Source organism: Oculina patagonica, chromosome 4 (genome assembly GCF_052425735.1).
Source record: "Oculina patagonica isolate OP01 chromosome 4, crgOcupat, whole genome shotgun sequence".
Classification (NCBI taxonomy): Eukaryota; Metazoa; Cnidaria; class Anthozoa; order Scleractinia; family Oculinidae; genus Oculina; species Oculina patagonica.
This window is the reverse complement of record NC_135761.1, coordinates 9,213,286-9,239,612: the sequence shown is the minus strand read 5'-3', so window position 1 is coordinate 9,239,612 and position 26,327 is coordinate 9,213,286. Positions and strand designations below refer to the sequence as shown.

Sequence of the window (26,327 nt, the reverse complement as noted above, 5' to 3'; positions counted from 1 at the left end):
GCAGGCAGTGGTGGTATGTAAAAAGTTATCTACCTGTGATAGAAAACGCTTACAACCAAAAGCATATTGCTCAAATGTAAGGCTTCATAAACAATTTGAGGTATTGTTTAGTGGGGATAAAGAAAATCCAGTGTCCAAAATGGCTGTTATGTTATTGCAGAAACAAAAAATATTTGTAAAAAAAAAAATTCTATAGAAATCAAATCGGGAGGTGAATCTATACCAGGAGATAAAATTTCAGGAAGGACTCTAGTGTGAAAAAGAGGTAAGTATACACACTAAATTAGAATACAATGGGCTGATAGCATTGTAATTTGGTATTCTAATAGTTATTTTAAATCTTCATTTTTTCCTTTTTATTTTAAATCCACTATGATGTCTTCTTCTCTATAATTTTAATTCAATTGCTAACACATTTTGAAAGGTTTGTGGGATCTGCAAACACTTTAAAGCATGAAACTAAGGTCTTAAAAAAAATTCACCTATAACACCCCCTTTAAATTATAGGTACTTAAAAAACTCAACTTAACGCAGCTATGTACATAGTTAACTTTTACAATTAAATGGAAATTGTTACCACACACAGGGATGCAGCTAAGAAAAAACTAAGTTGGTCGTTAAAAAGCCCAGCCTGCTTTTCTGGTCTTTATATCCTCAAAATTATCTCAAAGTCTTGTTTTCTAGTGAAATTTCAGCCTGTCATAAGCTCTCTTTCAGGAAGTGAAAATAGAAATTAGCCGGCAGTCGGCTCTTAGCTACATCCCTGCACACAAACAACATCCTATATATGCAGTAATAATAAAATATTATATACCAAAACTTATAAAACTAAAGCAAGTTATTGTACTTGTAAGTATAAAAGGATATTATTAGTACAACATATACATGTACTATACATACAGAACTTTTGATAAAAAAAAATCAATTTTCCATCAAGGAAAAATACTTAACTTTTAATTTTGGGACATTTGGATAAACACTACGAGACACATTGTAAGTCCAGTTAACATCACCAGCTAACTGAGAAATGTAGTGAAATGAACCAAAGGAATCAGTGAGAACTAGCCTGCATTTAGATGTCTTAAGTAGAACTTACAAACATTAGGGTATGTTATGAAGAAGTAATGCTAAGAACATCAACAACTTTGTTTTTCCCTTGCCTGCCAATGCAGTGTAACAGTTTCTCCAGAAACCAACTATTTTATTCATTTACAAAAATCTAACATCGGTTTTTTTTAGCAAAAAATACCATTGAAGGCATTTCTTTAACCGATTTAACTCATGTTGTACATTTATGGAGCAACACAGGTTACCTAAGGGGATCTTCTACATGGTCCCCACCTGTCATACCACGCAACAGTCCTGAATTTCATTTTTAAGCTTCTTTCTAGAGGCTATGTCACACTTGTTTTCTATTTCTTGCAATAGCCGTTATTGTACAGATTGATGTAACAGAAGGAATAAAACCTGTACAGGCCATACTTTTTGATTAATGATATATATAGGTATAAACATCATTACGATATCTTACATTTTACTAGTTACTGTGTGAAACTACCACATACGAAAAACATTACATCTTGAAGTAAAAATAAAACAGCCTATGCTAAAAATAACAGAAACCCTTCACACAACAAACTAATGGCCAACTCATCTTGGCAAACTCAAGTTGGTGTGTGTGAATGAAGTAACAACAGCAAACAAGTTGGCCAACTCTTGGCCACAAATAGAACTTGTCTCTATTCTCGCCAACAGTTTGCCAACTTGTTTGACAACTTGAGTTTGCCAACTTTAGTTTGTTGCGTGAAGGCCGCTTGAAATTATTGACAACCTCAATAAATACACAATTTCTGATCTCCTCTTGAGGAATAAACATATCCTGCATAAATGCAAATAGATTAACAAATTATGTTTTTCAAGACTCTTTTTTAATGTTTTCAGTAACAAGATAATTATATTCCCAGTCTTACAGTGTATGTCATTGTGATACTTTTCTTTCAATAACAAATTCCATAACTGGTGGTTAAGCATTTTCTCTATTTTGTTCTTTTTCTCTTCAATTTCTTTCTCACTACTTTCCAGTTCATTGTTTGTTTCTATAAGGAAACAATGTTTGTCTAAGACAAGGCCATGACTTTTCTTCTTCTCACTACTTATCTGCTTGCATGACTATTACATTATAAAATGTAAATAATACTGCTACCACAACACTCGCATTTGATTGGCTGAATGCAGAACACATTGTATCGATAACCATACACTTAAATTTTAATCGTATCATTTCAAAATCTGTGCCAAGGGAGAGCAGCAACACAAACTTCTTAGCTTTATAGACTGTGCCTTTACTTGTGGCTTTGAAATTTTGAACTGATAAAAGTTGATAGTTTTATAATCCCCATTATTTATCATACCTGCCAACTCTCCAGATTTTCCTGGGAGTCTCCAAGTTTTTCATCAAATCTCCCAGTCTGATTTTCGGAGAGTATTCAAACATTGTCTTAAACGATATCCTTACAATGCAAAGATTTCTAGACGTCTCCAGATTTTTGTACTCTGGGGGTTAGCAGGTATGATTTAGTTGTCGTAAAAATCTCATGTGGTCAAGTACATTTACAATCATGGAATTCAGTTGTTGATAGCAGTATTAAACAAAGTCACATCCCGAATAAACAAGGGATAAATATACTTGTAAACAGATCAGACCTATTTATAAATTACTTCTTTAAGTGTGATCAGTCCAAGCATTTGTAATAAAGATTTCCTATACTTGTCCAATTTATTGTCAGTGTATTTTGATCACTCTTGTGAAAAAAAAAATGGTTACCGTAAGTACTGATTGGAATATTAAAAAGTCTAAAAACCTGCTATTAAATTCACTTAATATTTATAAAAGCTTGCAATCATTCCTACAAGAACATCATATTCTGTAATTGAACCTTTGAGAGATAACAGGTTGCTGCTTTTGTTGACTGGCGTTACCTTAAAATCTAGCCTGCATTTTTGCTCAATGTAATCATAGAACATACAAAAATGAATGAATGGGAATGGTATGTTACAGCAAAAAGCAAAACCAAAACAAAACAGAGGGCTTAAAATTATACAGGCCTATATACAGTGATCTACCTGCTTGTAGTCACATGTAGGACACAACATTTCTCCTGTTCTTTTAACCTCATTAGCTATTTGAGGGGTCTCCATCCACTTTAGGTACAACCTTTAACAAGCTGTCGCAACAGTGGAGCTTCTTTTGCAGTGTGTTGCATTCTTCATTTAGACGTTTTCTTTTGCAAAACAGCTGCTCTCTTTCCTCAGTTTTCCTCTTGACTTGCTTCCTTAACTCCTCAACTTCAGTCAGCATCTTCTCTATTTTGTTCTTTTTCTCTTCAATGTCTTTCTCGCTGCTTTCCAGTTCATTGTTTGTTTCTACGAGGAAACAATGTTGGTCTAAGTTTATTTGTTTTTATGATCTAGTTGGCAGATGACTTGCCAAGCTGAAAAATCTACTTGTTCTGAACAAATATATGAGATTTTTTTAAGCCCTGAGTTATGAGAAAGACCATGACAACAGAAAATCCATACATTATCTTACAGTTGATTTCAGTTTACTTTGGCCACCCGCTTTGCGAAGTTCCTTGGGAAATTGGAAACTTTGTTCCGAAGCTGCCAATTACGTTGCTAGTGAAACTGGATGGTTTACTCATCTTTACTGAAAATTGAAGCTGGCGTGACGCAACAGGGAAGACAACTTTGTCACGCCAACATGTTTACGGCTCACTTAACATAATTTTCTACCTTTTATATTTTTTTTTCATGGCATTTGTTTCCAACGTTTTAGCGTAGCAAAGCCCTTTTTGATAACCTTACTACAGAATGGTTTAATCTGCACCAGTTTAAACAATGTAAGGTTTTTATTGAGGTTGGTATATTTGTTCAAACAAGTATTTTGCAAGAATCCCTGAAATATTCCCGCTGCAACCTTGTTTCCTTTAAAATCGTCAAGTTCAGATATCGCCACGACTTTCAAGCAACATGTCTTGTTTCTCCCCAACTAGCAAACTTGCAAAGTTCATTCAGGCTGAAGTTGGGAATTTTGTATCAAAGTTCGCAATTTGATTCACTTTCTCACAACGTAATTGGCAACTTCTCGACAAAGTTTCCAATTTCCCAACGAATTTCGCAAAGCGGGCGGCCAAAGTAAGCTGAAATCAACTGTAATTGAAAAAAGTATTCACTAGTCAGGGCTCAAAATAACGGCCGGTCCACGGACAATGTCCGGCCAAAATGATGATTTGTCCGGACAAGATTTTGGTTCGGCGGTCATTTTGACCGGTCAAATGAATAACAGATACAAAAAAATTTATTCGCAGTATTTCTTGAAATTTTATAGTAAAATCCTAAAATATCATAGCAGCTTGTAGTCACAAATTTGTAGAATACAGATGAGACGGTCACGCTCTGCGGATTTGTTAGCGGTTTGCTTAAATAAAACAGGAAACATCCACGTCTGTAAATACGCTAAACAGACAACAATGAACGTGGCATCAATCATCGTTTTGACACAACTTCCTGACCATGTTTATAGCTAATTAGTTAAGTAAAAGATGGTTTGTTAGTAGATTTCCAGCAGACCTGAAAAAGCAACAAAAGACATGTTAAACTTCTGGCACACCCTTACTGAACGGCCTGGTTGCTAAGCGTTGTGGACGAATGTGGACTTTTCTCGGCGGTTATTTTGTTTATCCCCTAGCTTGAAATGGGATATTGGTATCGCATGATACAGGAAAGATATCTAAAAGTCGAGGAAGTGAATCCTTTTACTGGACACAGTTGACATGAAGACGTTGGCGTTTCCTTTCTTCCTACATGCCAAGAAAAGGCAAAGTTATCTCACTTGTAGCATGGGCATACAGTATGTCCTATTACTATTTAGTGTTCGGTAGTAAAGACCAGTAAAGTGCTTACAACACTGATCGCCTCCACCCGTAAGTCGTTAACTAATGTAAAACTATGCAGAGTAACATAAAATTACGGCTACTGAGCATTTTGTTTTATGTAGAGTAGAATGCAGAAGAAATGGAAATTCAAAAAGCGAACATACCGGTAATAAAATGACACTTTTAGAGATCAAAATATTTAAGCTTAAGCCTTATACTCTTTTACAACGAGTGTTTTAGCTTATGAGGCGAAATTTTTGGCAAAATAGACTATTGCTTCAAAGTAAATACTCAATATTTTGACTGGTCAAAAACGAGACATGACCGAGCAAAAATTGATTTGGCCGCTCAACATGACCGGTCAGTAACCAAAAATTATTTTGAGCCCTGCTAGTGCATATAAGCAAAGTTGAAATAATAGTCAGAGACCTGATAAGCTACTGTAAGTAGTCTCTTACTAAGTTTACAATGGTATGATAAGAAAGCAGTAACAGATTTGCATAAAAAAACACTTTTCTTTTGCCAGGGTTGTTGAAATGATTTGAAGTAGCAGGAGATATTGTGATAGTAGTCAGCACTGGGGACCGGAGGCCCCCATCATGCGGGGGGACTGGGGACCCCTAGAGAGCCCAAGTGAGGTACAGGGGCAGCACCCCTGTTGGGAGTCCAGGATGCGAAGCCCTTAGTTAGCTGAAATTGCCTCTCCTCAAAGCAATTCTATCAGTAATGATATTGGAGAAAGTGGGACTTATAATTATTATAAGTCCCACTTTCACCAATATCATGCTCAGTACTAGCATTCGGAGTAGCCAGCGCAGTATTCGGAATAGCCAGTGAAATGTGCCAGTTGCCAGCTTATTTTGACAACCCTGTTTTGCTCATACATAGATTGTGAGGTCTGAATAAAGCAAAACTTCCCATGGTCTATGAATGACTATAATTACCTTTCACCATTTCCAGCTTGTCTGTCAGCAGATGTTCATCCTCACATCTTTTTTTCTCTGCAATCTCTGTTATGTTGCCCAGTAGCCCTGCTCCCTTTAACAGATTAATGACTGAGCTTGCCAGATCATTGTTTGGTACGTTTTGAAACAGCTCTAAAATGATAAGAGCACAAAGCAGAGTAAAAGGGACTAGGTCACAACTCACGCCTTACTACTCCCTGGGTACTGAGAGGCACTGTGAAAGTTAAGGCCTGGGTTGCACTTGTGAGATAAGCACAAAAAATACCACATGGACACTCACACTTCAGATAAGCACAAGCAAAAGATGTCATACACAAACACAGTGCTTCAGAAATTTAGGGTTGAACACTGCATGATTAGGGTGATGTCAACAGCAAAATCTTGTGCTTGTGCTTATCTCACATTGGTTCACACTCATGAAATAAGCACAAGCAAAAGCAAAAGAAAGGAAACAAATCTTTTTCTTGTGCTTGTGCTTGTCTCAGCCGGTTCACACACAGTTTAATTTTGTTTGCATGTATAGAGTAAGTGTGAGCCAGGCCTAAGTGTCCAACCTAGGGACACAACACAATCAAGAAATACAACCAGAGCTCAAACCCTGGTTACTCAATCAAGGTTACAATGCGCCAACCTTAAAGGGACTGTGTCACGGCTGAGTTAAGTTTATGTTATTAAGTTTTGGCAAATACCACTATGAAACTTAATGTTTGCAAAGAAATAACTTCTATGGATCTAAATGACAAAACCATAGCTTCATTGCAATCATGTGTCTCCCTGGCACTATTATTTAAAGTTACATACTAACAAGATTAACTCTTAAAACTGTTCAGCCCAACAATATTTCAAAAACCCATATCGCAATCCATTTCAATCTTCGTCACTTTTTACCATCCTTTTGTATTTGGTGTTATTGAAATGTCCTTCACTGTTTAAAGAGGTTATTTTTATATTTCAATGAATTTAAAGTTCATTTCCCATGCCTAAATTTAGCTCAAATCAGTGACGCAGTCCCTTTAAGCCTACTGGTCTCCCACAACTAAGAATCTATGCCATATTTGACTGTACAACTTGCAGGTACTGTGTTTGTTTCAGTAGCAGAAGGAAAACAACATTAAAAGTATATGACAAACAATGGTTCCCCAGTAATTAAGCAATATGCATAGTCTGTTAAAACAGTGCAATGCCATTTTGATCTATACCTGAGGAAGATGTGATCTCGCTGCCCATCGATTCTTGTCGGCACTTCTCGCACTGTTCAAAGAAACCAATTTCTACTGTTAACACTGTCAACAACCACTCAAACCAGTTTTTAACTTAAATATAACAAATCCACTCCATGAACCTCAAGAAAATATTACACATTTTGGATCATATTTACTACCGGTATAAGTAGTCCTGTTCAACATGTTGATTGATATACCCGCCGATAGCCAACCCACATCAGTCAAAAGTCAGCCAATTTTTCATTCAACACTCAGCCAAAAATCAACCAATGTATTAATCAACTGTTGGATGCGACCACCCATAGTAAACATGATCCCACATTTTTATAAAAAAATAATTGAAGGGCTCAGCGCAAAAAGGGCGGTAGTGATTTTGGCCGAAAATGAACATGGACAAAACGACTCCAAATTTCACATGTGAGTTTGTTTACGTGTGCTAAATATTGTCCTACGTTCCATTTCGCTGGTCATTCCTTCGTTTTCGAAAAATTAAACATGCAAAAGACAAGGTTTTTGCTGGTGGCCTCTTTAGGACTTTTCTTCCACAAACGATAAACAAAGAAAACCTTTTGTTCCTCGAAAAAATGAAACCAGCTTAAGTTTTGGGATTACAGGCCTAGCGAAAAAGCTTAAACCTAACCCCAAGGGTTAGGGTTAAGGTTTGACGCTAGGGTTTCATTTCAAATTTAGGGTTAAGGTCACGGGGGACATCTTAGGCTCATCATTATGCATTTATTCGAAGCGTATGCACGAAGTACAACGACTGACATCAACAACTTTACGAGATATTTATGACTGGACAAAAATATGGGCGTGTGCGCGTGATTTGTAAAAAGTCCCTGTTTCTTTGATATTTTAACCAATTTAAAACAACACTTAGCGATATACGTTCATATAGATTGTAGGAGGTCTTTGAGCTTATTTTCATTTAAATTTGAATATTTCTGCAACTCAGAGTAATCACAAAAATATTCGGCATAAACAATCGTGTCCTTTTTAAAAACGTATTGTTCTCACCATAAAAGCGTGGGATATAATTACCATAATTACATCCCTCCTTGGCAAAATGATCGTATTTAGGTCAGGACACCTTCGGAAATCTCACAGTTTGGACTTTTCCAACAATTTCGTGGCAGAGAATACAGCACGGATACAGAACTTCATGACTTGCCACTGCAGATAGGTAAACTATGAATACTGTAGTGTGTCATAACAGAAGCGGAATTTTAAAAGAGCGCTTTTAGAAAGAGGTAGAAGACATTAAATTCAAATTTGCGCACTCAAACCGCCATAACTTGCTGGCAAACTTTAAATTAAAAAATCCGCTTCTGTTATGACACTCTAAAGGTATTGACTGATTAGTTTTTGACAAGATCACAGTGTGCTGTCTCCTACTCGTTCCGCAAACTCTGCCACAAAATCATATTTTTCCCAATTTGGCACTTACGAGGCTATAACATCGCCGATAATGCAATCTACCAAATGAAAGATAACATTCACAATCTTTCATCATTTCTTTATGTCTCTGTAAAATTTGAGCTTAATCGCACCCATAACAGCTGAGAAATAAGCGTTTTAAAAGGTGCAGGTCAAGCAAAATTTCCCTTCACGAATTTATTCATGCTGTTGGTATCCCCCGCGACCTTAAGCGCCCTTAACCCTAACGAAAAAGCTAAACCCCAAGGATCGCGCTTTTCGTGCAGTAAGCTTTCACGCCAGTTTGCTTGCGGCTAGCTTTCACTGCAGTCTGCTTGCGGTTAGCTGCTTTTTGTTTCAGGCAAGACTATTTTAATCTGTTAGCGTTAGCTGTAATTTGAGGTGAAAGTGAAATAAAGATTGATTGTTGTGATAGACTGATTGATTGAATACGTTTGCTTTATTTGGCAGCCATTACAGCACCTTACTTCTGTGGCAAGTTCGCCGTGGATCCCATTTTAACGAGCTGGTGTTTTCACTTTATACTAGTTTTGCTTTCAGTTAAGTGCCGCTGGCTTGCTCTCACTTCTATCTCCACTCCTTACATCATCACACATCTACAAAATCCCGCGAAAACAAGATAAACTTCTAAGGTTTTCGTTCGCACAAATCGATTGATTGATGAATATTTAATGAGGCACAGAAAAAAATTTTGCAAGGGAGGGTGCCCTGCGAAACATCTAAAGAATTTTAGTTTAAAAACAACATAATTAATAATAAAAGCAATAAATGGCTGGCAGGCAATAATTAAAAATGACCTACGTCAAGTTTAAGTCTAAAACCAGTTCACTTCTCGGCAACTTTGTCGCTGCAGCCCTCAAGTGGACACTGCGAAACTCACGCTGACATAGTTCCCGACAAGAGATCTGTTTTTTTAGACTTTATTTACCACTTGGCTCCACCGGCCTTTGTCAGACAACGTTCACTTCTTGAGCGCTAAAAAGCACTATTGTACAAAACAAAGGCCGAACATCTCACATTTCTTCGAGAAATGCTGTGGGACTTACGGGTTTTCAGACTTAAAGATGTCCTTCAACTGCCAAGCGGACGCACTAGCGCTCAAACAAACCAGTAGTTTATTTTCCCAAGAAAAAGCGCCATTTCTGTTCTCTGTACTCGAACTACTAACATGTGACTTAAGATGTCACAATAGAATAGCGAGTCCCAGTCCCTCGCTGCCACCGCCTGGGAGCAAATTAAATATGACAACATGGCAGTCAGGAAATTTGTTTTCTGAAAAGCTGTTTTTACATCCTGGACGACTGTAATAAAGTGCCTCGAGGCAAGATTTGCACACGCGATGCGTGGAAAAATGTCTAGTGCTGGATTACTGTGGACAATGTAAGTTACAAAATCTTTTTTTTTTTTTTTGCATATGTTATTTTTCGAAAACGAAGGAAAGAACAACGAAATGAAACACAGGACAGTGTTATAAACAAATCTGCATGCAAAATTTGGAGCTGTTTCGATAATGTTCATTTCAAGGGAAAATCACTACAGCCCTTTTTGCAGCGAGCCCTTCAATTATAATTTCTGAAATTGAACAATTCCTAACAGAGCGTATATACAGCGTATATATCTTTTCTTGTCACCTATACAGACCTGCCAAGTCTCCCAGTTCCCACTCTTGACCAGCATTTCCTAGTAGATCATGGCATTCTTATGGCAAATTTATACAACTTTACAATATAATAAACTTGTTTTAGTGCACCTCCAGGTTTAAACAAAAGTCTCCAGGTTTCCAGGTTTATCAGTACAGATTGACAGCTATGCCTTAATCATTTAAACAAGGCGTATCACATCGAATGTTCGGTTTTCGAACTCAATTGAACTTAATCGAACGATTAAATTCGATTTTGTTGGGTCATCGAACAAAATTGAACTCACAAAAAATAAATGCAAATCGAACCAAATCGAACGATCGATAAAGTCCGATGACATTCGATTTAGTTCGGTCGTCGAACGACACCAAAGCGAGCGGCTTACGTCGTATGACGATATGATCTGAATCGAGCGAAATGTTCAGTTTTCCTTCATTTGATGATCACAGGGATAAATGCCTGGGTAAATGCATCAATCGATCCAGCCATCTAAAGTTATGTTTCCTTTATTTCCATACTTTTAATGTCAAAATGGAGAAATAATTCTGTCACTAACAACAATAAAATTACGGTTAAAACATGTCACATACGGTGTGCACCGTGCAAACTTAATCAAACGCTTAATTCGATTTCGTTCGATTTGGTTCGGAAATCGAACTCACAAAAAATTGTTGTCCGATTTCGTTCGATGACCGAACAAAATCGAATTTAATCGTTCGATTGAGTTCGATGAAAAATTTGTTCGATTTCTTTCGGTGTGATACGCCGGGTTTAAAATGCCAACCTCTGTCTGCTCCTAAAAAGCAGTCTGATCGGGCTGTCTGACATTTGTAGACAGCAAACTTGCCGACTTTCACTTTAGTTAGCCTAGATAGCACTCTAGTTAGCCTGAACAACACTCTGGTTAGCCGGACTTGCACTAATTAGCATGTTTACGTTAATGGTATTAACACAACTCTAGGTCTACAGTCTGCAGTCTGCAAATGTCAGACTCTGTTACCAGTCTGATTGTATGAATTGTCTAGTCAACTTGTGTTTATACCTAATCATGAATATTTATTTTTATCGAAATTAACACAGATCCTGTATTTTGCAGTATTGACAACAGTTTAACAGACCCTTACAGTGTCACCGTCTGACCATCAATGGTTCCTTACAATCATGGTGCATGACTGGTTGAGTTTTGGGTCTCACTTATTAAATATGACAGATGTAATTATGAAAAACATAACCAGAAAAAAATAAGTGCTCTTGGATAATAATATATTTATGCTAAATAGAACAATAGAAGTATAAACTTATTTACCAGCATGTTACGGTAAGTTTAATTATCTGTGGACCAGCAGATGCAAACGAATCATTTTTGCTGACATAAGCTCTTTTTAGTTCTATTTACAATCGAACGGTCGCGCACGTGGAGAATTCCAGAGAATATCAAACGCAGTTGCACGTAAAGCAAGGGGTTCGATCTTCAGTGCGCAAAACGAAACGAAGGATGTGCAAACGTATAAGTACACTGACAGCTATCTCAACGGACGTTTGAAGGGCACCTTTGGAATTAGAAGCTTACTTTTATAACGACTGCCTCGCCGTGTCGCAAGTAGCAATGGTCAGTCTTCACAACGCTTGCAATCTGCCTAGTAGGAAAAACACCATGGCTATCAAGAATAAAAACGTACAACGTAAAGAAATGCGGTCCTATCAAATGCGTTGCACAAAATATTAAAACTGATGAATATTCATCACTTACTCCAGCTGTCCAAGCTGTGCATGTGAGTCCGCCATCTTGATCTTGAAGTTCACGGGCGAGGACTGGAAACGACAAGTTTCGCGCGTTTTCTTACAAAGAATGGGATGGTTTTTTAAAGCAATGACGTCATGATGGCATCGCTTCATGTCATGAGTCATGAGGCGGTGGGTTCTGTTTTTTGTGGCGCCATCCAACAAATCAATAACGTGAACAGAAGTCAGGTTTAACTCAATCACACAAAAGCAAAATGCTCTTGGGCAGTTAGAAAGGGACAGTACAAAGTATAAACGAAAGACAAATTTTATTTGATGAGTTCTGTTACATTTACTGAACAAAATCACTAAATTCTAATACAATGGGCCGGTGTCTTGACACAATGGACCTTGCTTGCTATTAAGTTCTTAACCGGATGTCACGCACAAATTATATAACGCAGTCCAAAAAAACTTTAATTATGCAACAAAATAAAGTAAAATAAAATAAAAAATTAGTTGTTCCATTGCAGCAAATCTATGAAGAAAATGTATTATTTGCAGCTTTGTGACTCCATAAAGGGTTCATAACTACCGTATTGCATTAATTTGGATTTCAAAAGATCCTCTCAAATTATGCTTGTTTACGGTATCACTGACATTTCTTCTTATGTCAAAAAATCTAAGTTGTTAGTGTTTCGTGTACCCCCATTAGTCCCTTGTTTCCACACTGACTCCCATTCTTTTAGCAAACTCCCTTCTGTTCCAAACATTCGTATTTGTACCAATTCTCCTCACCCCGCATTTGGATACATAACAGTCATGTAACACACAAATTATCAGCTACTTTTGAAGACTCCCTTGTGAAACGTCATTGCTTGTGCATGTATCACGTGCTGTTTATTTTTTTATGCTCCTATACACGTTAGCTTATGTTATATACAGTCGGTTATATACAGTCGAACTCCTATTAAGCCTCCACCCATTATTAAGTGCCCACCTCCTATTACGCAGCTAGTTTTCAAAGTCTCAAAAATATTGCAGGGTAATTCTGCAAATAAAACCAGTATTTAGCAGCCACCTCTTTTAAGTGGCCACAGCCACCTTTCGGATGTCCCATAGGCTGTTTGCTGTAGCACAAGTGCCAGGCCTTCGTTTGCGGATCTGGGATTGAACTGGGTGATGCCCAAACACAAATCACTTTTTCATGTATCAATGTCATCATCATCATCATCATCATCATCATTATTTTGAAAGCTGACTGAGAAAGCTTAGGCTAACCAGAATGTTATATAGGCTAAAGTAAACTGAGTGTATTACATGGTATGACATGTCATCAGGTGTCTCACTACATTCGAGCCGAGTGCAGAATAGTCTGTCCTGAGGTGGCCACTTCCTCCACAAGTTGCCCCGCCATTTTGTACATTTTCCCTTACGAAAAATTACACAATTAATACTAGGGGTAACGTCAGGTTAGAAAGTGCAGGCCTTGATAGACTGAAGAGTTGTCTTGTGAGGGGTCATGGAAGGAGACTAGGTATTGAGCAAGTTTGCACGCTTTTGAGATTGGACCAGAAGTAGGATCCAAGCTTACATTTTTACACAATTAAAAATTACCAATAAGTAAAATCTAAGTCATGAGGAACAAGACAAAACAGAGTTGTTTCAAATAACCAAAAATTAATTACTAGGTAACATTTATGGGCAGTATGCAATCTTCATGATGATTGTCTAAAAAGTGATGACAGTCTAACCCACAGAATAAATGGCACTCCGGTGTCACATCCCCATAGCCCCCAAGAACATTAATTTTAAACGCAAAGCTGATTATCTAGCAATGGATAATGAGCACCTAGCACATGCTTAAAAAATCATGCTTAGCCAGAATCCATGTTCTTAGACATTTTGGTTCTGACCAAAAGATAAGCAGGCTCTTAGAATGAGAGTGATAAAGCTCCTTCCACAGCAGACAATGCCGGATGTACATTGTTTACCATGAGGCAGCTTGGTTTTCATTTGTTTTTTGTTGTTGTTGAAATTAAGTGTGAATCTCTCTCAAACCTAAAGTGTATCAGGATATCAGGCCTCTTTTTCCAGGTGTTTTGACACCCAAGGCAACCTGTAGTCTGTTCCCTTCGAGTTCAGGGACGGCTGAGCATTTTTCCAGGTGGAGGGGCTGACTAGTGACTTGAAGTGGGGGGGCTCAAAAGACTCTTCTCTGAGTAAGTCTTTATTTTTTTCAGAAAAAGTGGGGGGCTAAAGCCCCCCGGCTCCGCCGTCCCTGGAGTTATGGGAGGATTCCACAAACTTCAAGTGTGGACTTAAGGTGGCTCGATCGGATTTTTGAGTGACGATACCTTTCATCTTTTAGCAACTTGTACGCCACCGTAAACAATACGACTGAAAATCGATCAGTACAGCTGTACTAAAGAAAGATGAAAGTTTCGAATGAGATGAGTTTTATCAAAATCGGAGTAACCATAGCAACAAAATGACGTCACCACCCATTTTACATGAGACCGATTTTCTTGTAATAGAGGGATAATTTTGAAAAAAGGCCTCTAGATCTTGGACTTGACATAGTTTTCTCAAGGTCTGCGAAATTTGAAGAATTTCTATGAGAGCGTTTTCGAGAAAATTTTGGATGAAGTTTTCAGGTGCTAAAATACAACAAAAACAAAGCAGTCTTAATACGTTATTGAGAAAACGTTCACAAGGCCCGATCAAGTAACATTTTGGCCTTAAGTGAATCTTGTACTATCCAATTACCTTGGGAGAAAATCTCAGAGAAATCGTTTCATTTGATTTCTTGAAACATCGGCTTGAATATGAACTGGTATGAAGTGTTATTTCGCTCTTTTATCGAAAAAGGGCCTTCGCTTACTAAAATGATCGCAAAATAAAAAGCGCTCCATAGAATTTTTTTAAACTTGGTTGTCAAAAAGAAGAATAAGTTTGTAATGAAATGTCCGATTTTCAAAATAATTGAAACATTCTTAGGCAGTTAATTTAAAGCCTTAATTCAAGTAAACATTGCGCTGTTTTTCACCCTACATCGGATCGCTGCCTCATTATAAGTCTCTATTGTGTCGTGCCCCGTGCAATTGTAAATTTCAGCACATCTTGAATATGTATAACAGCTGCTTGTTGTCCGAAAACTGCACAGAAACAAGCTAATTTAACAAGCCAAAATACAATAACAACGAGAAATAGGCTAGTAAAGCACTTGTATTATCTTCAGTCTCTTAATAGTTTCAAAGCCAAGGCAGAATTGTCATAAAAATCTCCAGTAATAAATAATTAGTGATTCATGATCTACTGGAATTTACAAATGCACGCGGCTTGAGACAATGGAGACAGATAATGAGGCAACGATCCGATGTAGGGTGAAAAACAGCGCAATGTTTACCTGAATTAAGGCTTTGAATTAACTGCCTTAAAATGTTTCAATTATTTTGAAAATCAGACATTTCATTACAAACTTATTCTTCTTTTTGACTGCCAAGTTTAAAAAAATTCTATCGAGCGCTTTTTATTTTGCGATCATTTTAGTAAGCGAAGGCCCTTTTTCGATAAAAGAGCGAAATAACACTTCATACCAGTTCATATTCAAGCCGATGTTTCAAGAAATCAAATGAAACGATTTCTCTGAGATTTTCTCCCAAGGTAATTGGATAGTACAAGATTCACTTAAGGCCAAAATGTTACTTGATCGGGCCTTGTGAACGTTTTCTCAATAATGTATTAAGACTGCTTTGTTTTTGCTGTATTTTAGCACCTGAAAACTTCATCCAAAATTTTCTCGAAAACGCTCTCATAGAAATTCTTCAAATTTCGCAGACCTTGAGGAAACTATGTCAAGTCCAAGATCTAGAGGCCTTTTTTCAAAATTATCCCTCTATTACAAGAAAATCGGTCTCATGTAAAATGGGTGGTGACGTCATTATGTTGCTATGGTTACTCCGATTTCGACGAAACTTATCTCATTCGAAACTTTCATCTTTCTTTAGTACAGCTATATTGATTGATTTTCAGTCAGATTGTTCACGGTGACATACAAGTTGCTCAAAGTTGAAAGGTATCGTCACTCAAAAATCCGATCGAGCCACCTTAAATTTTTTTTATATCATTTCCTATTACCACTTCACCATTGTGTATTTAGCTTTGATTGTCTTGCAAGATGACCACTTTTGATATTGAGTGGCTCTCCACAACCCTGCATGAATTTAAGGTGTCCCAGCCAACAAAAATGTGCCTGCATCATGAAATATTCTATCTACCACTGGCATGAAGACATGAAGAAGCAAACAAGGACATCTTGTACCATGCTGAAAGAGAATTTGTCACACACCCATTTCACTCACAACTGCTTGGTGTCCAGTTGGTAAAAAAGAAAAAAAGGCAGCCTAGGATAACAAATGCAGAACAGCCAGAGGAGAAATAGAAAGAGGAGATGGGTGAACATGGAATGGCAAAGTTCACAAAAAGTGGATACATAAGACATAAAATTGTCTAAAGCTGTCCTGGGAGGAACTGATGATGACTTACCAAAGTAAGAATGAGATAAATGCGAATCTGTGATCACCTGGGGGGAGGTTACCTGGGGGGGTACTCAAAAAAATTTATATGGGGAGGCACCACTCCGAGGTCCAAACCCTTACCCTTTCATGTACCGTTTTTGACAGAATAGGTAAACCTTAAATTACCATTAATAGATGATGGTACCCCTTTCACATACCTTCAGAAAGGTTACTACCGAGGTACATCTCTTTTTCATTTTTTCACTAGCATAACCCCTTGAAATACGTAAATGAAACTACCATTTGTTGGATCCATTTGAAATATCTTGAAACTAGTCCCTTTTAAATACCTAAATGACAGTTTCCCATACCCTTTTGAACACTCCAAATCCTGAAATTCCTTCCCTTTTATATATTTAGAGCCTGAAAAAGGTACCCCTTCTGGGCAGAGCCTTGGGCCATACAGTCCACTATAAGAAGTAATCGCCGCCCCACCTGGGGGATCAGAAGCAGGCGCGGATCCAGACCGGTTTCCACCGTTTTAGGGAAATCAGAAAATCAAGAAATTGAATGTAATTCACTAATAATAAGCCTCTCTTGAGGAGATACTGTACCAAAGATTACCCTCCAAGAGAACAACATTGCAATGTCATGTACAACCATCACTTTCATGTACATAAGGCCAAATCATGAAGAAACTGAAGAGATCCATTAATATCAGTGCCAAAAGATAAAGTGATAATTACAGGAACTGAGCTGAGAAGTACAAAAAACAAAGACTGAGAGAGTCCACAACCTGGGAGAGTACCTGAGGTACAGCTCAACAATCCACAGTGTAGTATGGCCAGTGCTTTCGAGGTCATGCCTCAGAGCATTATCTGTGATAATGTGACATTAGCTGAGCTGAAAAAAGGTTTATGCAAAGGAGCATGAGCAACTTGTGCAGGAATTGTGTAGCAGTTCTGTTGAATAGGGCAACATGGAGATGAAACAGTGTGTGCCAGTTATGACTACCAGGTGAGGTTGAAAGAGTGGTAATGAGTCTCAATGGGGTCTATGTTTGCACCGCCAGTGTGCATGTCAGGGTCTTTGCCACCAAGTCGGCTGTTGCACACATCCAGAATGTTTGTCCATTCTTCTTACTTGCTTTCTCCTCTTCTTCTCCTTTAAGGCATTTGGCAACAACAATATCTCTCCATCTAGCCCTATTTTGTGCTGCTCGTTGTGCTTTGCCCCATGTGAGCTTTACCTCACTAAGCTTGACCATGACAGTTTGGTGCCAGGTGGTTTTTGGCTGACTAGGTTTCCTTCTGCCAGGTTGTGTCCAATGCACTGAATGCAGAACCTTAGGGTCATTCTTTACTTTTCTTTAACTGTTTTGAATACCATGAGTACGGTAAATGATCTAATAAATGCCCACTCTCAAATAAACAACTCCTATCTTATAAACGCCCCCTCTGAGGTGTTTAGTTTGTATTAGACGCCCCTTCTAATAAACGCCCTGTGTCTAATAGACGCCCCCTCCAAGAATTGCCTCAAAAACCAAGGAAACGCTCCATAGAGTAAAATCGTGTGATTTAAATAGTTTCTTGCTTGACTTGGACATAAAGTCATCAATATAGAACTATGAACGACATCCAGGCTTTGCATTAGCACAGAATAGATTAGTCTTCGCCTCTCAAACTCTGTTTTCTATCTTTCTCCACGAGCAAATAACACGTCTTTTTTGTTTTGTTGCATGGTTACAGTTAAAGTGAAATAAACGCCTCATATCTTTAACTTAATAGACGCCCCAGGCATTTATTAGATCTTTCACGGTATGTGCAAATAATTCTAAAGTTTCAAAAACCAGCTTTGTCTTTCATTGGCTAATTTAGTTGCACTAACAAAAGTGATGAAAGTGGTTGGCATTCAAATCCCATAAAAAAATGAGGCAGGTGAATTTATCAGTAATCCATTTATGATGATACTGTAAGTATAATCCTTTTCTTTTAGATGGTCAAACAAGTCAATAGATAGAGTCAATATCCCTTATTAAGCTGCCACACATGAAGCGGCCACCCCCTATTAAGCAGCCAGTTGTCAAAGTCCCCAAAAAATTGTCAGTACAGTGGCCACCTCTGTTAAGTGGCTGTGGCCATCTTTCGGCCCTCCCAGTGAGGATTTGTCTGTTGATTTTACCTGTATAAGCCACCACCAAAAATTTAAAAAATTTAGTTTGGCCTTGTTTCAAACAAGCCGATGACAGATTGGAGTCCATAATAAGAAGAGACGACTGATAAAAACATTCAAACACATGCTTATTATCCTCTTGGCATGATTCCATTGTCACTAAGCTAAGTGATGATCTTTTGATTTCCTGGCAACAAAGTGATGTTCCTAACACCCCTTATGCTAATTTCTGGTAAACTCCTATTAGGCGGCCAGCTAACATTTTCCTTGAAGGTAGCTGCTTAATCAAGGTTCGACTGTAGTTACCAATACTGAAACAATTTTACCAATACATTTATATTATCAGCTCCCACCCCAAACCCAGAAAATGCCTTCCTTCAAATGTGTTTTACAAAACAAGTACCATATTCCAATCACTTGTGCTGCCCTGATCACATGCAGAGCTGGCAAACTGTTTGAACTGGAATTCTGGAGGAGACTTATTAATACAAACCAGGGCACCTCTGATGATGGAGGTGCACTTCTCTAACTTATTAATAATTCATCAAGTTAACACAAAGAAAATCATAACCGTGAGGAGGTTTGGATACCCGGTCTTAATAAGCATCGATTTTCACAATTTTTTTCTCCATTTACTCAGTAGTCTTTGTTTCGATTGAGAAAATATATCAAACTATCGAGACAGTGTTTCATTGGCTATCAAACACCTCGAATTTTATCAAAAATACTCCGCTGCATGTCGTATTTTAAACTCCCTTCTCAGTGTTTGGATATCCTGATGAAACACTGTCTCTTGCGTTCGATATGCTACTTAAAACTGGATTAAAACACAATATGGGTTAACTCAATTGTGCTAATTTACCATGAAAATGCCATAAATTGAAGAGCTGGTCAAATCCAGGAACTTGACTGGTCTTCACAAGCAGTACAACAAACCTGTATATGCCATAGACTGGAATAATATTCATATGTATACCAGTAGGGCTCAAAAAAACTGCCCTCCAGTTGTCCAGGACAGATAGGCTTAAATCTACCACCTCCAGGATCCAATTTAATGTTTCATTTGCTATTAAGCCATAATCACCTTCCAATTTTCTTTATTGTATGGGCATTTGTAGAAAACAAAGAAATAAAATACACTTACTGAAGATATTATCTCTTGTTTTATGTTGACAATGCAGGAATAAGGGTCGATCATCGGTGTCTGAACTCCTTTTGCGTTACAACCACATGCTGCAGGAACAACTTCATCTTCATTGTCAGAAGGCATTTCGTCTCCGCTATCCGTTTCCTCACACACCAGTTCATCACAAGCAGCTGGTGCTGGTGCGGTGTTCTCGACCTCGGTGGTGTCAGAATTAGAACTACCAGAAGGGGCATCATTTGTGGTAGCAGAATGGGTATTATCTGTGACACCAGAAGGGGTATTATCTGTGGCGTCAGAAGAGGAATCATCTCTGACATCACAAGAGGCATTTTCTGTGTCACAAGGAGCATCATCTGTAGCACTAGAAGGGGCATTATCTGTGACACCAGAAGGGGCATTATCTGTGACACCAGATGGGGCATTATCTGCAACACCAGATGGGGAACCAACCCAGAGGGGCATTATCTGCGACACCAGAGGGTATCATCTATGACATCAGTAGGAGGATAATTTGGAGCACCAGAGGAGGAATCATCCACAGCACTAGAATGGCCTTTGTCCAGGTCATTAGAAGGGGCATCATTTGGTATATCTGAATGAACCTCGGCAGAAGTGTCAGGGGGCGACTCATCTTCTGTGACACCAGAAGCTTCTAATTCTTCACTAGAATTGGTATCAAAGGAACATTCCTCTGTGCAGTCTAGGGCTGGGGTGTCTGCGTTGTTTGAAGAACTGTCCTTTGGAAGACTGTAAGGGTGGTCAATAAGGGATGGCTCATCCTTGGAAGACTCAACAACCTCTTCGGTCACTGGCGACTCAGGAGGACTATCAGTGGTGTAAACACTGCTGTCATAACGCGAAGAATGGCGAGAGTTTTTCTCAGCAGTTGACAGGATTTTAATAATGCGCCTGGAGCCATTATTCATCGCAACATCCAGGGGAGACAATTTCTTTTTATTTCTTATTGACACATCTCCGCCAGCATCAACAATGGCACGGAGGGCAACAAACCCAAGTTCATTTTGTGCAAGATAATGTAGTGCTGTGTTGCCATGTTGATCTTGAGCATTCAATATTTCTGTGGTCTTTCCAGGTATTTCCAATGCCTTCGCCACCATCTGCTCTAAGCAATACTCATAGTATTCAGACTTGATGCCCGTTATAAGCTTGGTGGCTGCTGAATGAATTGGGGTTTGCAAGGCCTTGTCTTGTAGTGAAAGACAATCTTTCAGCATGTTTATCATCTGCCTAATCTTCTCATAGAGACGTCGTATATTAGCATAGTGTAAACAGAGAATACATCTATGCAGAGCAGTTTCTTGAGTGTCAGAGGAGCGAACAGTGGTGCTAAAACCTGAAAAGTTATAAAATACACATTATTATTAAGCCTTTCAGTCCACAGCTTAGCTGGAGTCTCCTGGATACATCTCCCTGAATCTCCTGCTCTCTCATACGGGTCACCAACTCATACTTATTTTGGCCAGTTTGGATGAATTCCAGGACAAATGTGTTAGCTATTTGATGTTTTGTTTTTTTGGCTGAATCAGCAGTGCTCTATTTTTTTACTATGAATGTGAGGTGGAGACAATGAACCTTAACACAAAATTGGGTTTCCCCCAGATTTCAATTTTTCTTTTTAGGCTGGCATATCAGCAGTGGCCTGCGTTGCAGAGAAACTAAACCCTGGTACAGTCTGTCTGCGCAAAGGCGCCCAAAAGCTTGTTCCGATATCCCACAGGTTTGCAAGGATCTGTGTATTCACTTCTGACTGGCTTGTTTCATATTACTTTCAAACGCGCTTTGCCATTGGACAAAATCAAACTCAAAACTGGTCATGCAAAACATGCTAAGCTAAAAATTAATTTATTTCAAAAGACGGGATGAAAACAGTTTGATGTACTCGCCTAAATCGAGAGTCAGAAATCTAAACTGCAATCGATCAAAAGCTAGCATAACTGCAGCCGGATACTGTGTTGCGAAGAAAAAATGACAATCACATCTGCTGTAATAGAGTTTAATCTAAGAATTTTATTTCTAATTTGACAGCTTTTTTATAATGCAGACAGATTTTATTTTCCAGGATAAGTATTAAAAGACATTATTGTTATTATCAATCGGAGGTACTGGAAAATCAAAGATTCACGAATGTGACCTCCAAGAAATTCCTGCAGCTCGTTTCCTGTTTATTTTGGAGATGATCAATTTCAAACTGCTCTTTTTACAGCTTTGAACAAAGTCTGTGTAGCAGTCAAGGTGCACTCGTTCAAAAGTAGTTTCCTTCTCTTGCCTTGTGTGCTTGCAGAGGAATTGACTGTTGCGCAGGGTACTTGAAACACTCTTTGCAAACTATCTTCAGAAAATTCCGACATTATGTTTGCATGGGAAAACAAAGAAAGACTGTCTGCATGTGGCATGACCGCAAAACAAAAGCATGTTAGAGAGTAATGATAGCAATATGAAACTAGCCAATCAAAAATGAATATACAGATCCTTGCAAACCTGCAGGATATCGGAACAAGCTTTTGGGAGCCGTTGCGCAGACAGACTTTATTGCTCAGTTTGGAACAAGGGAAAAAATGATAGATTATCATACTCATTAACTCTCTCTCCAAAAAAAAATTTAAAAAAAAAAAATTTTTTTATATTTTTTTCATTAAAAATTTTCTTTCTTTGAAAAAACCCAAAAATCCAAATTTAGATTTTCCCAAAGAAACGCACCCTTATATTTACAAGAAAATGACGATTTACCTCTCTGGTGCATAAAAAAAAGAGAGCCACCATTTTTAATCGGTGCAGACTAATCACACATGAGATCATGTGTGACGATGCCCAATGTAATTCAGGAGAATGACCTTAAACTAAGGGTCAGGACTTTATTTAGAGTGGGAGTGCTGGTTCAAATGAGGGAGGCCATATTAAAATTTTCCTATCCTCCCCCTCCCCTTTGCCCACTCTGTTAAGCTCCCTAATATAAAGCATAAATTTATGTCCCCCCCCCCTCTTTTCTCTGCATAAAAATCATTGATCCCCTTATTTGCACCAGCCCTTCCCCTTCTATAAAATGATTGGTCCCTTGTAAATATAGTATAGTGCAGTTATATGGCCAAGACAACTTAGGGCCTCTTCATTTGAGCCCAGTTGACTGGGCTGAGCCGGGATACTGAGATCCCACCTTAATCCTATTTCATTTGTAAAAATTTCTATGTCTTCATATGAGAAGGTTGGTCAGCCCATTTACCGAGATCGAACTTCGTTCTCAGGGTCTCTCTCTCCCCACCCCCAGAGCGAGAGACCCTGGTTGAGTCTGGCCACATGTCATCCAGAATCTGGCAAATGACAATAAAATCGTTGGAACAAGGGGAAGCCAAGTAGGAATTTTGTCTATACTGAGCCTACAGGAGAGCGGAAAGTGTTGCCACCAAAATATTGCATGCTTCAGGAGCTTCCAATATGTTGCAGTACAATAATGCCCAGTGGTAAGCTATTCCAAACGCCAAAAAAATCTATACATTGTCTGATAGCTGACATCCAAGTTGCTGTAGGTTGTGTGGTTCAGCTAAAACTTCTTTGTCTTCAGGAAGGCAAATTAGGAATTGCTCATCACAGCGGAAGTTGTGTATAAAGGGTATTTTCCTCACAAAACCGTTAAATAATTTGAAGGCATTCAGGACCATGATCGCTTAAAGGCAAAGCTACTTTGAAAGGGGCAAAAGGGTGAAAAGGTGGAGGGGGACAGGGGCGGGGCCCGGGAGAAGGGGCGGGGCGGGGGGGGGGCGGGGCGGGATTCCTGGTGGCGGGAACCGGGGGCGAGTGAAATTTCGTAACATTTCTTTTTTGCTGGTGGCCTCGGGGCGCTCGGAAAGGGGCGGGGCGGGGGGTCGGGGGCGGGGATTCGCCCCCTGCCCCCCACCTGAAAAGGAGTATTGATGTCTCACTGTCTGCATTCTAAACTCTAAATAGCATGAAGGATGATAGAGTGTGTTGTCGGGCTCTGAGTTTCGTGGCCGCTGCTGATGAACAACAGTTACAAGACCATTCAATCCCCGAATGAAAAGTTACTGTAGCTAGCAACAGAAATTATATATCAAACGTCCCAGTAATTAATCTTCTATGCACACAACAGTACTCCGCTCATTATTACACTGTTTTATGCTGTTGACAAAACAGTGACACCTCAAATATTTTCATTGTAACATGGGGGTGACAGGCTGACACAACTCCTACGATCGTGACATTTTGTTTATTTTGTATTCTACTTGTATTAAATTTGTTCTTTAAATGTTTTTGCTTCTTACTTGTTTCTCATTGGCACTATACGCAGTAAAACTTATATAGAGCTGTAAGACTTGGTTTAACACCTTGGCTCTGTAATCTGCCACATGGTTCGCTAGTGTGGTTTGATTTGGCTTAATTTATTTTGGAGATATTTATACTCTCCAAAATATTCACTCTGAAACGACAAGGTCTGAAATACCCCATGAAATGTTGATTACTTGCATTTAATATTTGCTTTGATGCTGGGTCTGGATGTTTAATAGTACTGTTCAATTATTTCAAACTATCCAAATGTATCTCACATGTGTGGTATGTACCCTTGAGGCGGAACAGACATGTCTGGTTGATTAGCGCATTCAGAGGAGAAACAACAATAATTATAGATGGGATGAGATGGCACTGATCAACTTTCACAGTTGATTTTGTTGAGGAAAAGCAAAGGAAGAAGTTGGAATACAGTTAACTTTCCGTATCTCACCAGTACACGGCAACAATGTCTTGGCGATGGTAATTTGCCTCAAGACAAATCACTGGTTTAATGTTTAGATTGACATTGGAATAAACACTAGTACTGGCAGCCCGAAGGCTGCTCTTTAAAGTGTGTTTATGTTATGGTGGTCCCATTGCATGCGATAGCCTTGCTTTGAATTCGACAAAGGACAACTCGACAAATTACTTGACATTAGAGGACCCCTCCCTAATGTTCTCAATTGTCGAGGAGGTATGTGACCAGACCCAACCAAGGTCTCCCTTCTCTCGCTCTGGGGGGTGGGGGGAGAGAGACCCTGGGAATAAGGTTGACTGAGATCTTGGCTTCTACAACAAAGATCTCTAAATGAAAATGTTCCCATTTGAACACTCCAGCCCTGGCAACAGGAAGCTTTTGCAAAAGGACAGTCAATATGGCATAATTTTGCCTTGTAATAATGTATTTCCAGTTATCGGAATGATCTTTTTTAGAAAAGTTCAGTTGACAAAGCTCTGTGGCAAACGATACAACTTTTTGGGCCGCAAAATTGGTTTTGTTTCTTAAACTTTATCCGGTTGAATGGACTGAAATTTCTCAAATGAACAGACGACAAAATTTGTCCGATTACTGAGCCAGCTAGTTACTGGGCTCAAATGATGTGACCTCATAAACCTGTGACCTCTGCAATGCCAGTGTGATGCTCTACCAGCTGAGGACTTGACTACAGAATACCTTGCTACTCCGAAGCTTTACCTCTAAAACAGTGGCTATGCGGCAACCTGGCTACTAACCTTGTTTCCATGGTCCTCTGTATGGGAAGAGAGGACCCTGACTGCATGCATGGCTATATGGCTACGCTGTTATGCGACTACGGGGGAATAAATATACCTTGTTCTTTAATCCATGAGCTGAAACAAGCAGGCTTCACGTGAATATACCTTGTTCTTCAATAGCAGCGTAGCCACTTTAATAGCCACATAGCGGTACAGCTGCGTAGCCACATAGCCCACAGCCGCGTAGCCCCATGGGAATGTAACCACATAGCCGCCAAGCCACATTAAAAATTTAAAATCCCCCCCCCCCCCCCCCCCCCCCCCCCCTCCTCCCCCTAAAGCGGCCAGGCCTACAACTCTTCAGAAAGTTGGCTACGCCCCTGCCACAGTTATTCCCTACTAAATGAAGCCACACATTGGTAGCCAGGACATTTCTATGAGTTCTATCTTTCCCATGGATGAATAGATGAGAGATTAATCTCATTTTAATATACACAGAAAATACATTTCAACCTTAACAAAAGGATCAAAGATAGAATGATGTATAAAGGGGCACAGGAAAACTGTTATGTTCACCAAAAGAACATCACAGCCACACCATAGTTAAGCTTAGCTGCAACTATGGCTTGTTAATAAAATGAAAATAAAATAACACCAATTACGGTAAGCTCGGCACCTACCGTTCTTAATCATCCATTCCATGGCTCTGCACTTTCCCAGCACTCCTGCCCAGTGCAGAAGAGGAAAGCGGTAGTTCTTGACAGGATCAGGGATTTCTTCGTCACGCTTCCAGCCTTTCTTTAGAAAACTTTGCACTGTATCTTCAAACTCTTGCATATTCCCGCGTTTATCTCTCATGTCCGTGCACGCTATCACGGCTAGCAGAAGATCGTGGTGCTTCGGACAGTCCTTTTTCCTGTCGCAGAAGGGTGTGCACATTTTCCGGGCCATCTTGCACAATAAATTTGAGTTTTGGACACCGGCTGATCTAGCTGTTTCGACTGCTATCAAAGATGTCCACCATTAGCTTCTATCGAACAAAGGCCGTTG

The 26,327-nt window shown here is 39.0% G+C and overlaps 1 protein-coding gene across 1 annotated transcript; it reads right to left on the bottom strand.

Annotated features, from left to right (window-relative positions):
- Positions 1 to 1,245: 1,245 nt before the first annotated feature.
- On the bottom strand, positions 1,246 to 26,327 carry LOC144649463 (uncharacterized). The gene is given in 7 exon segments (XM_078508953.1): positions 1,246 to 2,034; positions 2,125 to 3,423; positions 5,879 to 6,031; positions 7,099 to 7,150; positions 19,758 to 20,213; positions 20,216 to 21,114; positions 25,958 to 26,327. Coding segments are annotated over 6 exon segments (2,079 nt in total). The 5' UTR covers positions 26,229 to 26,327; the 3' UTR covers positions 1,246 to 2,034; positions 2,125 to 3,175.